A 13,827-nucleotide genomic window follows, 5' to 3' on the forward strand; every position below is an offset into this window, starting at 1 on the left:
TGTGCTGACAGCTCAGAGCCTGGAGCCTGCTTTGCATTCTGTGTCTTCCTCTCTCTCTGCCCCTCCCCCACTCATGCTGTCTCTATCAAAAATAAACATTAAAAAATTTTTTTAATAAATTATTCTCTGTATTTGGATGACAATCTCTATTCCTAGCTGTATTGGGTCACTGTTACATGGACCTCTCCCTTCACCTAGCATTTAACACTTAAAATAAAAAAAAAAAAAGTTTGAGAGAGCGCACACCCAAGCGTGTGGGGGAGGGGTAGAGACAGAGACAACCCCAAGCAGACTCTGTGCTATCAGCACAGAGACCACTGAGGGGCACAATCCCACAAACTGTGAGATCAGGACCTGAGCCAAAAATCAAGCATCGGATGCTTAACTGACCCAGGTGCCCCTAACAAACACCTTTAAGAAAAAAACTCCAAAGAATATAAAATGTATTTTCAATGTTAGTTCACGAACAATCAAAGGTCAAAGAAGAATACACACCTCATCCACAAGCACTGTGTCACCAATGAACAGAGCATAGGTTTTCTCTTCTGGTTTCTTCCCTTCCTTGTTAGTAAGGTCTGAGAATCCCAAATTGATGCTGAAAACCATCCCTAAAACAGCAAATAGGAATCAGTCTATAACCGTGAGAGAATGGAGAAGTGTAGATTTTACACAGAAAATGGGGAAGATGAAGCTAAAGGAAATTATTCAAAAAAGTATTTTCCTACTGCACACCTGTAAAACTCACCTTTCTTTAGTTTGTACTGATTTTTACTATTAATTACTAAAGAGCCTTCACGGAATTCAATTCCCATTCCAAACCTAAAAAGGAAATGAAGAGAAATTTCAGCAATAGGCTAAAAGATCTCTAACATGGGTCAAGTACAATATATTCTATTTCAATTTTCAGGATAAGGCAGATTAATATGTTGAGTGATTGGCCCTGCTGATCAGTCAGTTAAGGAAGAGGATTCGAGGACAGTCTTTGGGCTAATAATATGTTGAAACAGATTTCCTAATTAAGTACCTCGTGTAACATTTATTATACCAAGCCTTCTTTATTTTAGCTTATACACCATATTTAAATTTCAATATTCTACCAGTTTTCCTATAAACAACTTAGTAGACTGTTAAGGGGAATATTACCAAGACCATAGTAAGTGGATTAAGCACAGCAATTAATAAAAATTAAAAACTTTTTTTTTATATTTAGGAGTTAGAAAGTGAGCACAAGTGGAGGGGCAAAGAGGGGGGAGGGTGGGAGAAAGAGGGAGAAGAGAATCTTAAAACATGGTTCTACACTCAGCACAGAGCCAGATGTGGAACTTGATCCCATGACCCTGGGATCACAACCTGAGCCGAAATCGAGAATCGGCTTGACTAAGCCACTCAGGTGCCCCAAGCAAGGTGATTTTTTGTGGACTGTTGGTAACTAGGATTAAGTCACCTGGACCAAGACTTGGTACAGGCCAATGTATTTCCTCTTGTCCATCAGAAAATTCCAGAAAGAAACTATATATCCCAGACTAGTTTCCATCTAAGGAAACTGCCCAGAGCCTTTGTCTTCCAAAATGTCTTTGGTTCTATAAGATGTTGAGTATTTCTAGGTGATGAATGGTCAAATACATTGGAGAAATACTGGATTAAATAAAAACTGAAAAAAAAATTAATTGTAGGATATCTCAAGAGTATTTCATTTGCAAATGTGAGCTGAAGTGTTCTAAAAGAGGACATACAGTAAGTAACGACTCCTAACACTAGTAATTTAAGCCTAGAGGGTCTATTGGCATCTACTACATTGGTCTGCAAAAATCTCCACCTCTTCCCAGGAAGTAGAAATGAAATCTTTCCCACATTCTCTGATAACACTATGTGTTTGGACCATAAGTTTAAGAGTCCATAAATGTTGGGTGAATTGATCTAAGAATATTTTGCCTGACCACGGCCAGTCATGAAAACTATCTCAGAGTGACAGTGAACTTCATCACATCTCACCCTAGATTTTTGGTAATTTTGTTCAGCAACTCTGGCTTCTGCTTTTTAACCACATCCATGACAGCATTATACACGTCACATATCTTCACACCTAATGACAAGACAGAAAGGAAACATTATAATATCTTTTAGGTGGAGAAAAACCCCAAAAAACAAAAATGACCACAAGTTAAAAAAAATTTTTTCTTTAATGTCTTTATCTTTGAGAGAGAGAGAGAGAAAGAGAGTGCACAAGAGCAAGCAGGGGAGGGGCAGTGAGAGAGGGAGACACGGAATCCGAAGCAGACTCCAGGCTCTGAGCTGTCAGCACAGAGCCCGACGCAGGGCTTGAACTCACAAACTGTGAGATTGTGACCCAAGCCAAAGTCAGACGCTTAACCGACTGAGTCACCCAGGTGCCCCTATGACCACTACGTTTCCATCAACATTTTTTTCACCTATTAAGTTCCCTAAAGCAGAGTTTCTCAAAGTGTGAACTAAGAAATGAAGCTGCAGGAGTGGTAGGGCTTAGAAGTCTGCATTTTTAAATAAACAACTCACCTAGTCACTCTTAGTTACACTGTTTGAGAATCAATGACGCAGGAGGACTATGGGATGCCAGGTCTCAGTGAAGTAATTTGAGTTGATAAATGGCGTAATAATTCAAGTTATCATACATTTTGAAAAATAGGACTACTGAATGGGTGAATTACTATTACAAAGACTCTGGCCTTGAGGGAGACAAACCATAAGAGACTCTTAAATACAGAGAATAAACTGAGGTTTGCTGGAGGAGAGCTGGGTGGGGAATGGGCTAAATAGGCATTAAGGAGGGCACCTGTTGGGATGAGCACTGGGTGTTACAAGTAAGTGATAAATCTCTAAATTCTATTCCTGAAATTGTTATTACGCTGTACGTTAACTTGAATTTAAATTAAAAAAATAAACTTTTTAAAAATTAAAAAAAAAAGGGGCACCTGGGTGGCCGAGTTGATTAAATGTCTGACTGCAGCTCACATCATGATCTCATGGTTCGTGAGTTCGAACCCCATGTCAGGCTCTGTGCTGACAGCTCAGAGCCTGGAGCCTGCTTCTGATTCTGTGTTTCCATCTCTCTCTGCCCCTCCCCTACCCACGCTCTGTGTCTCTCTCAAAAATAAACATTAAAAAAATTTTTTGAAAAAAAATTAAAAAAAAAAAAAAAAAAAAGGAGGACTCTGGCCTTAACGTTTCATGATCTATAGTATGAACACAGTCTTCAAGCCAGAAGAGTCTAGATATGGTGGACTCAAAGGGGTCCTTATCCTCATCAAACTACCTGGGACTATTACTTCCAATAGGATTTCTCAAGATCGACTTGAGGTAACACGGAGGAATTGTATCTAGAAGCTATGGGCACATGGGTGGGCTTATAGAGTAGAAAACTTGAGGTCCCATGTCTCCAACTAGGAGTGTAGAATCTCAAGACAAAAGAGGTGTGGTGTCAAGCACTTTGTTTCCTTCCGAGGTATGCAATTGCTTGCTTAGCAGAGTTGCTATTAGTTTTGCCCTTAGACTAAGATTCCTTGTATCCATTCAATGTAGAATTAACAATACACATTCTGTTGCTAGAGATACTAGTTCTCAGAACCAAAGAAAAGTAACAAGGCCAGATATTTTATGAAGATTTGGATGCAGAGGCCTAACTGGCCACAGAAGTTTTCTGCAAACAGCAATGTAAAACCAGAAAAACCACTCATGCTAAAAGACTGAAGAGTGAAATGCTAGGGTGATTCAAAGCTAGTAAAATCGAATTCTATTTTTGGTATAAACGCCTCAGGGATATAAATGCACATAAACACTAGAAACACTTTAGTTTACTTCATTTCCGAATCTTTTCTAAGGCACCTCACCATGTCTTAATTCCTTTAGCAGTTCCTCTTGAAGCTGGAGCAAAAAGTTGTAATTTTCTTGAACTTCCTGAGAAGGGTCAACCATCAAAGTGCGAACAAGGTTGGAGCAGTAAGATTTGAAGCGAATACCCATGGCACAAGTGATGGCCCCAAAATGCATGTGATTCTTGTCACTAGAGACCAAAAGAAGAAAGCATTTCATTATGCAAACTAGCAAAGTCCTTAGTAGCACTGGCATAAAACATCTATAATCACCTTTCCCTGTTATATCCCATAGCTGAAGAAGGACCTACACTCTTTTTAAAAAACAGATTAGCTTATAAAGAGGTAAAATTACTGACTGAAGCTCACAGGATAAAAATTCAGTGAGAAGCTTACTTGTGGTTTCCTAAATAGACAAAAAAATATACCAAATTCTATTCATTATAGTTTTAAAGCTCAAGGGTAAGCCATCACTTTTCCACCAGCCACTATGAACTGTACTATGCATTATGAATTAGTTCCTTCAGCCTGACCAGGAAAAACAGCATTCTTCATATATTTTTAAAAATTACAGGCACCTGGGTGGCTCAGCTGGATCAGGGCCGACTTTGGCTCAGGTCATGATCTCATAGTTCACAGAATCGAGCCTCGCGCTGAGCTCTGTGCTGACAGCTAAGAGCCTGGAGCCTGCTTGGGATACTCTGACTCTGTCTCTCTCTCTGACCCTTACCTGCTCTCACACATGCATGTGCTCGCTCGCTCTCTCATAACTAACTAACTAACTAACTAACACGTTTTCCTTTCATTCAAAGAAAAAACTCAGAAGGGGAATTACATTATGGCATATCTCATAATACCTTAATGGTTTTTCTCAACATGTTTTACATTTTTTTTGATATTTAAAACAATTTTTTTAAACATTTATTTATTTTTGAAAGAGCATGAATGGGGGTTGGGGGAGCAGAGTGAGAGGGAGATAGAGAATCTGAAGCAGGCTCCAGGCTCTGAGCTGTCAGGACGGAGCCCAACGTGGGGCTCGAACACGTGAACTGTGAGCTCATGACCTGAGCTGAAGTCGGACGCTTAACCGACTGAGCCACCCAGGTGGCCCTCTTGGCATTTTTAATCATCTGGAAAAGCAAAATGAAATAAATGCTCAAGTAAAAGGGAGTACCAACATGAAATAAGATAAAAATATGCAGGGGTGCCTGGCTGGCTCAGTTGGTGGGGCGTCTGAGTCTTGATCTCTCAGCTGTGAGTTTGAGCTCCACGTAGGGTATAGAGACTAAACTTTTCTGAATTCCAAAATGAGTCCAAGAAGAAAACAGGCCGAAAGCTGAAATGCTCTGATTGTTATAATCTGAAGTTCTCATACTTACCTCACCACACTGAACTTGAGATTATAGTTGCCACCACTCTGAATGATAGGAGGGTAACACATCTCCACAGTAGAAGGGTCTGCCCCAGCAAGGTATTTTTTCTCTTCAATGGCCTTTTCCACAGACTCAGCCAGTTTGCTGTGTCGAACTTTCTGTAAGCATAAAGAAATAAAATAGTTAACAATATTCACCAGAGGGTGGCAAAGAGTCTAAAAGTGTTGAATTTTTGGACATTATTTGAGGACAACACATATCCTGACATCACTGAGGATGTTATATAAGCCTTATGAAATGGCTTATGTGTCAGGTAATATACTGGTATACCTGCAAAGCAGATTTTGAGAATACTGTGAAATTCACAGCTATGCAAGGAATTCTCAAGTAAAAACTGGGTTAACATCAGGAAACTAGCGCAGGTTTATAGTTATTTTGAAAGAGAACTGGCAAAATTACACACCAGCAACTTCTGTATCAAAGGCCTAATTGCAAAGGAAGCCAAACAGCAAAAAACACTGCACGGTAGGGACTTACTTGTGCTTCATTAAAATAGTACAGACTTTCCCCTCTCCATTTACCTCATCTGCATCAACTATTTCCATGACTCTTTCCTTGAAGAATTTGTTGAAGACCTCAGAGGTGATGCTAGCTGCTTTCTTCATTAGGTTGAGCTCCCCATCTTCCTTTACAGCAATGGTATAAGCCACAACCGCACTGATATCTATCTGCAGTCAAAGTGATAAGAATTTCTAACAGGTAAATACAGAACTGCTAAATAAATGCATCTCTCCCAGTGTGAGTATCATCAGTGAAGTTACCTGGTTATTTAGCACACCATTCATCAGTAGTTTATGGAATATAAAAATACTCTTTTCTTGAATTGAATAAACATTTAAAATAGCTCATTACCAGGTCACTGTGTGTGTTCTAAAAGGCATTGAACTAATATACCATTTAAATGTAAAATGTAAACGCTCCTCTCTAGAGGATCTTATAAAGGCAGAAGAGGAAGACAGGCAGGAGAGCAGGGAGGGGAAAAAAATGTATTTTTTCTGGATAAGAGATTTTTCTGGGGGCACCTGGGTGGCTCAGTCAGTTAAGAGTCTAACTCTTGATTACGGCTCAGGTCATGATCTTGTGGTTTGTGAGCTTAAGCCCTGCATGAGGCTCTGTAAGGAAAGTGAGGAGCCTGCTTGGGATTCTCTCTCCCTCTCCCCTGCTTGTGCCTCAATGCTCTCTCAAAATAAATATTTAACAAAAAAAAAAAGAGAGAGAGAGAGAGAGAGAGAGAGAGAGAGATGTTTCTGTTTCCCCCTGCAAGAGCTAAACTATCTTCCAAATGGGCCATTCCTGACTGGAAAGTCAAAATGGCTTGCTGCTCACCCAAACAGAATGGAAAATGGAAATCTGAAGGAATATATACTTTTCCCAAAACATATTCTTTGCACTATCTGTTATGGAAAGCTGTCACACTTCTATCTTCGCAACTCCTAATCTGCATGTTTCTGGGAGTGTTCTCACTTTGTCAAAGCCCTCTTTGTTGAGGCAGTCGTTCCAGTTCTTCATGAACTCTCCAGGGAACTTGTCTTTGCTGAACACTCCAATCTTCTTGCCGTTCTTGCTTTCTTTAATGGCTTCAATCATTTTGTCAAAGCTGCTCTTATTGCTTTCATTCTATCAGTGCCACAAAGAAAAGACTCTTGTTAATTAGTTTGAGAATTAGATATCTATGTTCTACTAGTAACAGGCACAGACAAATATTTGGAACCATAGAAACAATAAATTTTCTCCCCATGCCTCACCTACTTACTCCCTTATGAAAGAATGTGACACTCTAAAAGTTAACACAAAATTTCTTTGGATATTTTTACAAACTAAAGTGCCACATGAGTTGACAAGACTGTTCTTTTTCTTCAGGAACAGCTAAAACACTCATGCACATAGGGGAACAACATTCTGAGAAAAAGTGTCAGGTGGAAAGTACAACAAAAAAGACCACATATGATAAACACTGAGTATGAGGTGTATCTGTTTTCTTAAGGATGTTTAAAATTATTTTTGTTCTAGGGGCGCCCGGCTGGGAGAGCCTGCAACTCTTGATCTCAGGCTTGTGAGCTCCAGCCCCATGTTAGGAGAGGACTTAAAACAAAAAACCCCCAGTTATTTATGCCAATTGAAGTACTAAGATGAAAACAAACAAGTTGACATTACCCTTGAGAATGGACAGATAAAGTCCATGTTTGACAGAATCTCACAGCCTGTGTGTTTTGCTATAGAACCGACAGGGTTACTGAACTTTTTTCTTCCTAACAAACACAACGAAGATGTGCTAAAACTTTGTAATTACAATGTTAGCCAGCAAAAATCTTCTCCTGTATATTTTTAAATTCCTAGAGGGATTTCCATTTATTACTTTTAAACATTCTTTCACATTTATGACACATTCTTTACTAGTTCTGACCTTTTCCCGTATCAGCAGTGTGATGGCAGGGGCTCCATTTGCATTCTCATTGCCCTTAGTGTTAGCAATCTGTTTTAAAAACTCCACTTTCTTCTTGCTGGCCATAAAGATAATTTTGTCATCACAGAAGACCATGATAGTATCAGTCAGTTCATAACCAAAGAGCCACGTCTATAGGAAAAGACAAAAGTAACAACAGTATTTACAAATTAAAAAAAATTAATGTACTTACTCAGAAATATTTATATAATAAGGTATCTGGAATTAACTTCAAAATAAGCTAGATGTGGATACAAATGAAATGAAACTGGCCAAGAGCTTACAATTTATTGGATAATGGGTACATTAGAGTGTCACATTATTATCTACTTTGATGTTTGAAATATTCTATAATAAAGACCACCAAATCATACGGATAATTTGTGTTTCTATGAACTATACGGTTATTTAGAACAGAAACGCATAAAACAAGGGACAAAGTAGCACATCAGGGAAATGCACATTCTACCTCCCCCAAAGACTGCTAGCTGCCTACCAATTATTCACTTCTTCCCTCTCAGAAAGACTTGGGATTGTTAGCTGGGCACACTCAGCATGAAGACTACTTCCTATCCTTTCTTGCAGCTTATGGCCATTAAATTCTGGCCAGTAAGTTATAAATAGAAGTATTCTGTGGGACTTCCAGTATCTTCATAAAGAGAAAGATGTCTTCATTTTCTTCCCTTTCTCCATTCTTTCTACTTGGAATGCAGATGTAATGGCTGGAGCTCTAGCAATTTCTGCACCATGAGCCCAAGGGCTGGCCTCTACGTATGGCAGAAGACAGACCAGAAAAACCCTGTGTCCCTGAAGACTAACTAAAAGAGAAAAAACCATTCTACTTAATCCACTGTTAGATTTTATTGTTATATACGATTAAATCTATCCCAATTTATATACTTCTTTTTTGGGGCTGTCCACCAAACCTTTTTTTATGTTTCTTTAGTTGAAGTATGGTTGTTTCTTTCTTTCTTTTTAAATAAGGATGTGTTTATGTTTTAAAATTTTTTCTTTCTTGTTTTGTGTGTGTGTGTGGGGGGGTCCACTGAGCTTTTAATGATGATGGAAATATTCTCTACCAGCTCCAATATGGTACTCAGTACTTGAGACTTGGGACTGAAGAATTTAATTTTTAATGTGGCTAGTGAATACCACACTGAACAGTGCAATCGATGATTCGAGGACTCTCAGGCCTAAAACTGCCATAAACCTCTCACCTGTAAGGCAGTTGATTTGGCATAAACAATTTCTTCATCAACACCCACTGATACAACAATGGCATCAACGTTGGCATATTCATCTTCTCCTTTCTGAAAAGTAAAGAGTAGGTAATTTGGTCATCTTTTTATCCTAGTAAAACTGGAATACAAAGTTCAGTATTTACTCAGGGTATAGAATTTTTTCCTAATAGTAATGCCAAGTTTGCTTGGCAGCCTCACAGTCATTACTCTCTTTGTTAAACAGCTTTATTGAGAGAGAACTTACATACAATTCAATGGCTTTTAGTGTGTTCAGACTTCTGCAACCATCACAATCTAACTTTAGAACATTTTCCTCTTTCCCAAAAGATGGCCTACATCTCCACCTAGGTCTAGGCAACTGTTAACCTAACTGGTCTGTACGGATTTGTCTATTCTGGACATTTAATATAAATGGAATAACATATGTGGCCTCTGCATCTGGCTTCTTTCACTTAACATGCTTTCAAGGTTCACCTATGTTGTAGCATGTGTCAGTATTTTGTCCTTTCTGTGACTAACAACCCACTGTATGGATCTACTACTGTATCTATTCATCAACTGCTGGACATCTGGCTTATTGCCATATTTTGGCTATTGTGAATAATGGTGCTATGAAGATTCATGTCAGTTTTTGTGTGGACATACTTCTCTTGAGTACATACCCAGGTGAAGAATTACTAGGTCATATATATGGTAACTCTGTGTTTAACTTTTTGAGGAGCCAGACTGTTTTCCAGAGTGACCGCACCATTTCATATTCTCGAACAGCAATTTATCAGGATGCCAAATGCTCCATATCTTGACTAACACATATTGATTGGCTTTTTTTTTTATTAGAGCCATTGTCCACTGCATGTGAAGTAGTATCTCACTGTAGTTTTGATCTGCATTTCTCTGACAGCTAATGATGCTGAGCACCTTTTCATGTGATTACGGACCATTTGTCTACCTTCTTTGGAGAAGCACCTATTCACATCCTTTGCCCATTGTGTAACTGAATTACTGTTTTATTATTCAGTTATAAGAGCTCCTTTTATATTCCAGATATGTCTCTTATCAGATATGACTTACAAATTTTCTCCATTCAGTGGCTTCTTTTCACTTTCCTAATGATGTTGTCCTTTCACACATGATAGTTTTTAATTCTGAAGGAGTCCAAATTATTTTCTTGTGCTTTTGAGGTCATATCTAAGAAGGCTTTGTCTAATCCAAGGACATAAAAGATTTACCTGTATTTCTATAGCAGTTTTATAGTTTTAGCTCTGATATTTAGATCTAGGATTCATTTTGAGTTAATTTTTGTGTATGGTGTGGGGAAGAGGCCTAACTTCATTTTTTTGCATATGGTTACCTCATTGTTGAAAAGACTATTCTTTCCCCCACTGAACTGTCCCAGTCAAAAAATCAAATTATGTATTAGGGGAAAAAAAAATCAAATTATGTATTAGAAAAAAAGTCAAATGACACAAATGTGAGGGTTTATTTTTGGATTCTCAATTCTATTCCGTTATCTAAGCATCCATCTTGTACCAATATCATGTCGTTTTGATTACTCCAGCTTTATCTTAAGTTTTGAAATTGAGAAGTGTGAGTCCTGCAACCACTCCATCAGCTACTCTTCAACGGTTCCGTAAGACCAAACGACTGGAAATTGTGGGCTAGAAGGTCAAATCTCTAACTTCCCCTATAAAGTCAAGAAAAACATCTACATCAGACTCTTCCACACAACAAAGCTTCTGGTTGCCAGTAAGAATCCAAATATAGTACAACAATTAAGGGTTCTGTTGAATTTCTCTACCACAAAAAAATACATAACCCAAAGAAATTACCACATAGAAACTGTATGCATTCCCCCACTGATTTTCAGGAAGAAAATGTTTTCCTTCAGGTTGGGAAGGTTTATCATTAGTTCTCACTGATAATGCAAAAGCAATGGTAGTTAAAACAGCTAGTGCCTTCAGGTCCCTGGGTGGCTCAGTCGGTTAAGTGTCTGACTTTGGCTCAGATCATGATCTCATGGTTCATGGGTTTGAGTCCTGTGCTGGGCTCTGTCCTGACAGCTCAAAGCCTGGAGCCTGCCAAGGATTCTACTATATATTTTTTTAATATTTGTTTTTGAGAGAGACAGAGAGAGAGAGAACAAGCACGGGGAGGGGCAAAGAGAGAGGGAGACACAGAATCTAAAGGAGGCCCCAGGCTATGAGCTTCCAGCACAGAACCCGACACAGGGCTTGAACCCACAAACTGTGATTCATGACCTAAGCTAAAGTCCAGCACTGAACCAACTGAGCCACCCAGGCGCCCCTTCCGATTCCGTGTCTCCCTCTCTGTCTGCACTATCTCTCAAAAATAAATAAAAACATTAAAAATATTAAAAAGAAATTAAACAACAACAAAAACAGCTAGTGCCTTAGCACAAATCAAGGTAATTGGCACCAAAGTAATTCATTACCACATACTCGTGGAAGGGGGGGCTATTTTTCTAACAATGTCCTTGATGCAATAAAAATGATCAACAGTAAGTAATCCCAACACTCTAGCATGTCTTTTTAATATTTTGTATAAAGAAACGCGAAGTACACACAAACCACTTCTGTGTGCAAACTGAAATATGATGGTTATCTTAAGGAAAACTTTACAATTATTCGAATAACAAGATGAAGTAGCCATTTAAGCAGACTTGGGTAACAGGCATACATTTTCTTGAAAATGAGTGAAGTGAGCCTGTCACTTCAAGGAAAATGAAAATGTATTATGTAGTCAATGATAAAATTTGAGTTTATCACCTTTGTGATGGGCAGTGGAAAACTAGGCTTTTTATAGGAATTATAATCCTTGGAATAGTTGAGTTTGCTTCCCCATCTGCATAAAAAAGCTGAACATGTGGGCCTTTTTTTCTGTCTCCCTATTTTCAGTTTTATTGAGATCCCTTTGGATAAATTTCCCATATCATTAATGACTAAGTTACATGATTACACTGTGTATACTTTTTAAAAATGTATTACTATGTATTCTGAATTTTTATACATGTTGATATCTTTTTCTTTGTTGAAAGGTTTTGACTGGAGCAAGATTTCAAATATCAAAAAATACTAAAAGAGGCTTTTTGATTAATTTCAGTGGTTTTTACAGACAGATGTATGGGCATGGAAATTACACTTATCTGTAGCTAGAACACATAAGCATTAAACATAGGCAGTTTCCTGTTCCTAATTTTGGGAGGTTATCAAGGTAGCGGCAATATTATTGCCACAAAATCCATGTTTAATGAAGAACTAGAGCATATGTAGCAAAAATTGGGAGAGGAGAGAATGTTTAATACCAAAATTAGTGTTAATGTGTGATGTCATCGGAATCATATAGCTCAGTTGTTCTCAGACTGATAGCAGGCCCTTTTACATTCTTAAATCATTCAAGACCCTAAAGAGCCTTTCTTGGCATTGGTTGTATCAAGGTTCCCCTTCCCCTCCCCCATGGTCTTGTGTTAAGTTTCTCAGGACCCACATATGAGTGAAAACATACGGTATCTGTCATTCTCTGCCTGACTTATTTCACTTAGCATAACACTCTCCAGTTCCATCCACATTGCTGCAAATGGCCAGATTTCATTCTTTCTCATTGGCAAGTAGTATTCCATTGTATATATAAACCACATCTTCTTTATCCATTCGTCAGTTGATGGACATTTAGGCTCTTTCCATAATTTGGCTATTGTTGAAAAGTGCTGCTATAAACATTGAGGTACATGTGCCCCTATGCATCAGCACTCCTGTATCCTTTGGGTAAATTCCTAACAGTGCTATTGCTGGGTCACAGGTTAGATCTATTTTTAATATTTGAGTTTTCAAGCAAAGATCAGAGCCTGTTGGGCTCTGTGCTGACAGCTCAGAGCCTGGAGCCTGCTTTGGATTCTGTGTCTCCCTCTCTCTCCGTTCCTCCCCTGCTCTCTCTCTCTCTCAAAAAGAAATAAAGATGGGGCGCCTGGGTGGCGCAGTCGGTTAAGCGTCCGACTTTAGCCAGGTCATGATCTCGCGGTCCGGGAGTTCGAGCCCCGCGTCAGGCTCTGGGCTGATGGCTCAGAGCCTGGAGCCTGTTTCCGATTCTGTGTCTCCCTCTCTCTCTGCCCCTCCCCCGTTCATGCTCTGTCTCTCTCTGTCCCAAAAACAAATAAACGTTGAAAAAAAGAATTTTTTTAAAAGAAATAAAGATTAAAAAAAAAAAATTTTTTTTTAAACACAAGGGTGCCTGGGTGGCTCAGTCAGTTAAGTGTCTGATTCTTGATTTTGGCTCAGGTCATGACCTCACAATTCGTGGGTTCAAGCCCAAAGATGGGCTCTGTGCTGACACTGTGGAGCCTGCTTGGGATTCTCTCTCTCCCTCTCTCAAAATAAATAAACAAGCATTAAAAACAAACAAAACTCCCAAAACACAAGGGGCACCTGGGTGGCTCAGTCAGTTGAGCATCTGTCTCTAGGTTTTCGCTCAAGTCATCATCCCAGGGTCATGAATCAAGTCCTATGTCGGGCTCTACCCTGAGTGTCAAGGCTGCTTGGGATTCTCTCTCTCCCTCTGTCTCTAAAACAAAACAAAACAAAACAAAACAAAACAAAACACAAGAAACAGCAAGCATTGGCAAGGATGTGGAGAAAAGGAACCCTTGTGCACTGTTGATGGGAATGCAAACTGGTACAGCTACTGTGGAAAAGAGTAAGAAGGTTCCTCAAAAAGTTAAAAATAGGGGCGCCTGGGTGCCTCAGTCGGTTAAGCGTCCGACTTCGGCTTAGGTCATGATCTCGCAGTTCGTGGGTTCAAGTCCTGCATTGGCTCTGTGCTGACAGCTCAAAGCCTAGAGCCTGCTTCAGATT

At 39.1% G+C, this 13,827-nt stretch overlaps 1 protein-coding gene across 1 annotated transcript in view; it reads right to left on the reverse strand.

The window, feature by feature from the left end:
• SUPT16H (SPT16 homolog, facilitates chromatin remodeling subunit) overlaps window positions 1-13,827 on the reverse strand; it is a 40,103-nt gene that overhangs the window by 16,848 nt on the left and 9,428 nt on the right. The window contains exons 2-10 of the mRNA XM_015068248.3: window positions 8,939-9,031; window positions 7,683-7,853; window positions 6,743-6,895; window positions 5,800-5,946; window positions 5,225-5,376; window positions 3,864-4,036; window positions 1,993-2,083; window positions 746-819; window positions 496-608 (exon numbers count right to left, since the gene is read on the reverse strand). Coding sequence (XP_014923734.1) covers window positions 496-608; window positions 746-819; window positions 1,993-2,083; window positions 3,864-4,036; window positions 5,225-5,376; window positions 5,800-5,946; window positions 6,743-6,895; window positions 7,683-7,853; window positions 8,939-9,031 — 1,167 coding nt within the window. The remainder of the gene's footprint in view (window positions 1-495; window positions 609-745; window positions 820-1,992; window positions 2,084-3,863; window positions 4,037-5,224; window positions 5,377-5,799; window positions 5,947-6,742; window positions 6,896-7,682; window positions 7,854-8,938; window positions 9,032-13,827) is intronic.

Source organism: Acinonyx jubatus, chromosome B3 (assembly GCF_027475565.1).
Source record: "Acinonyx jubatus isolate Ajub_Pintada_27869175 chromosome B3, VMU_Ajub_asm_v1.0, whole genome shotgun sequence".
In the NCBI taxonomy this organism is placed as follows: domain Eukaryota; kingdom Metazoa; phylum Chordata; class Mammalia; order Carnivora; family Felidae; genus Acinonyx; species Acinonyx jubatus.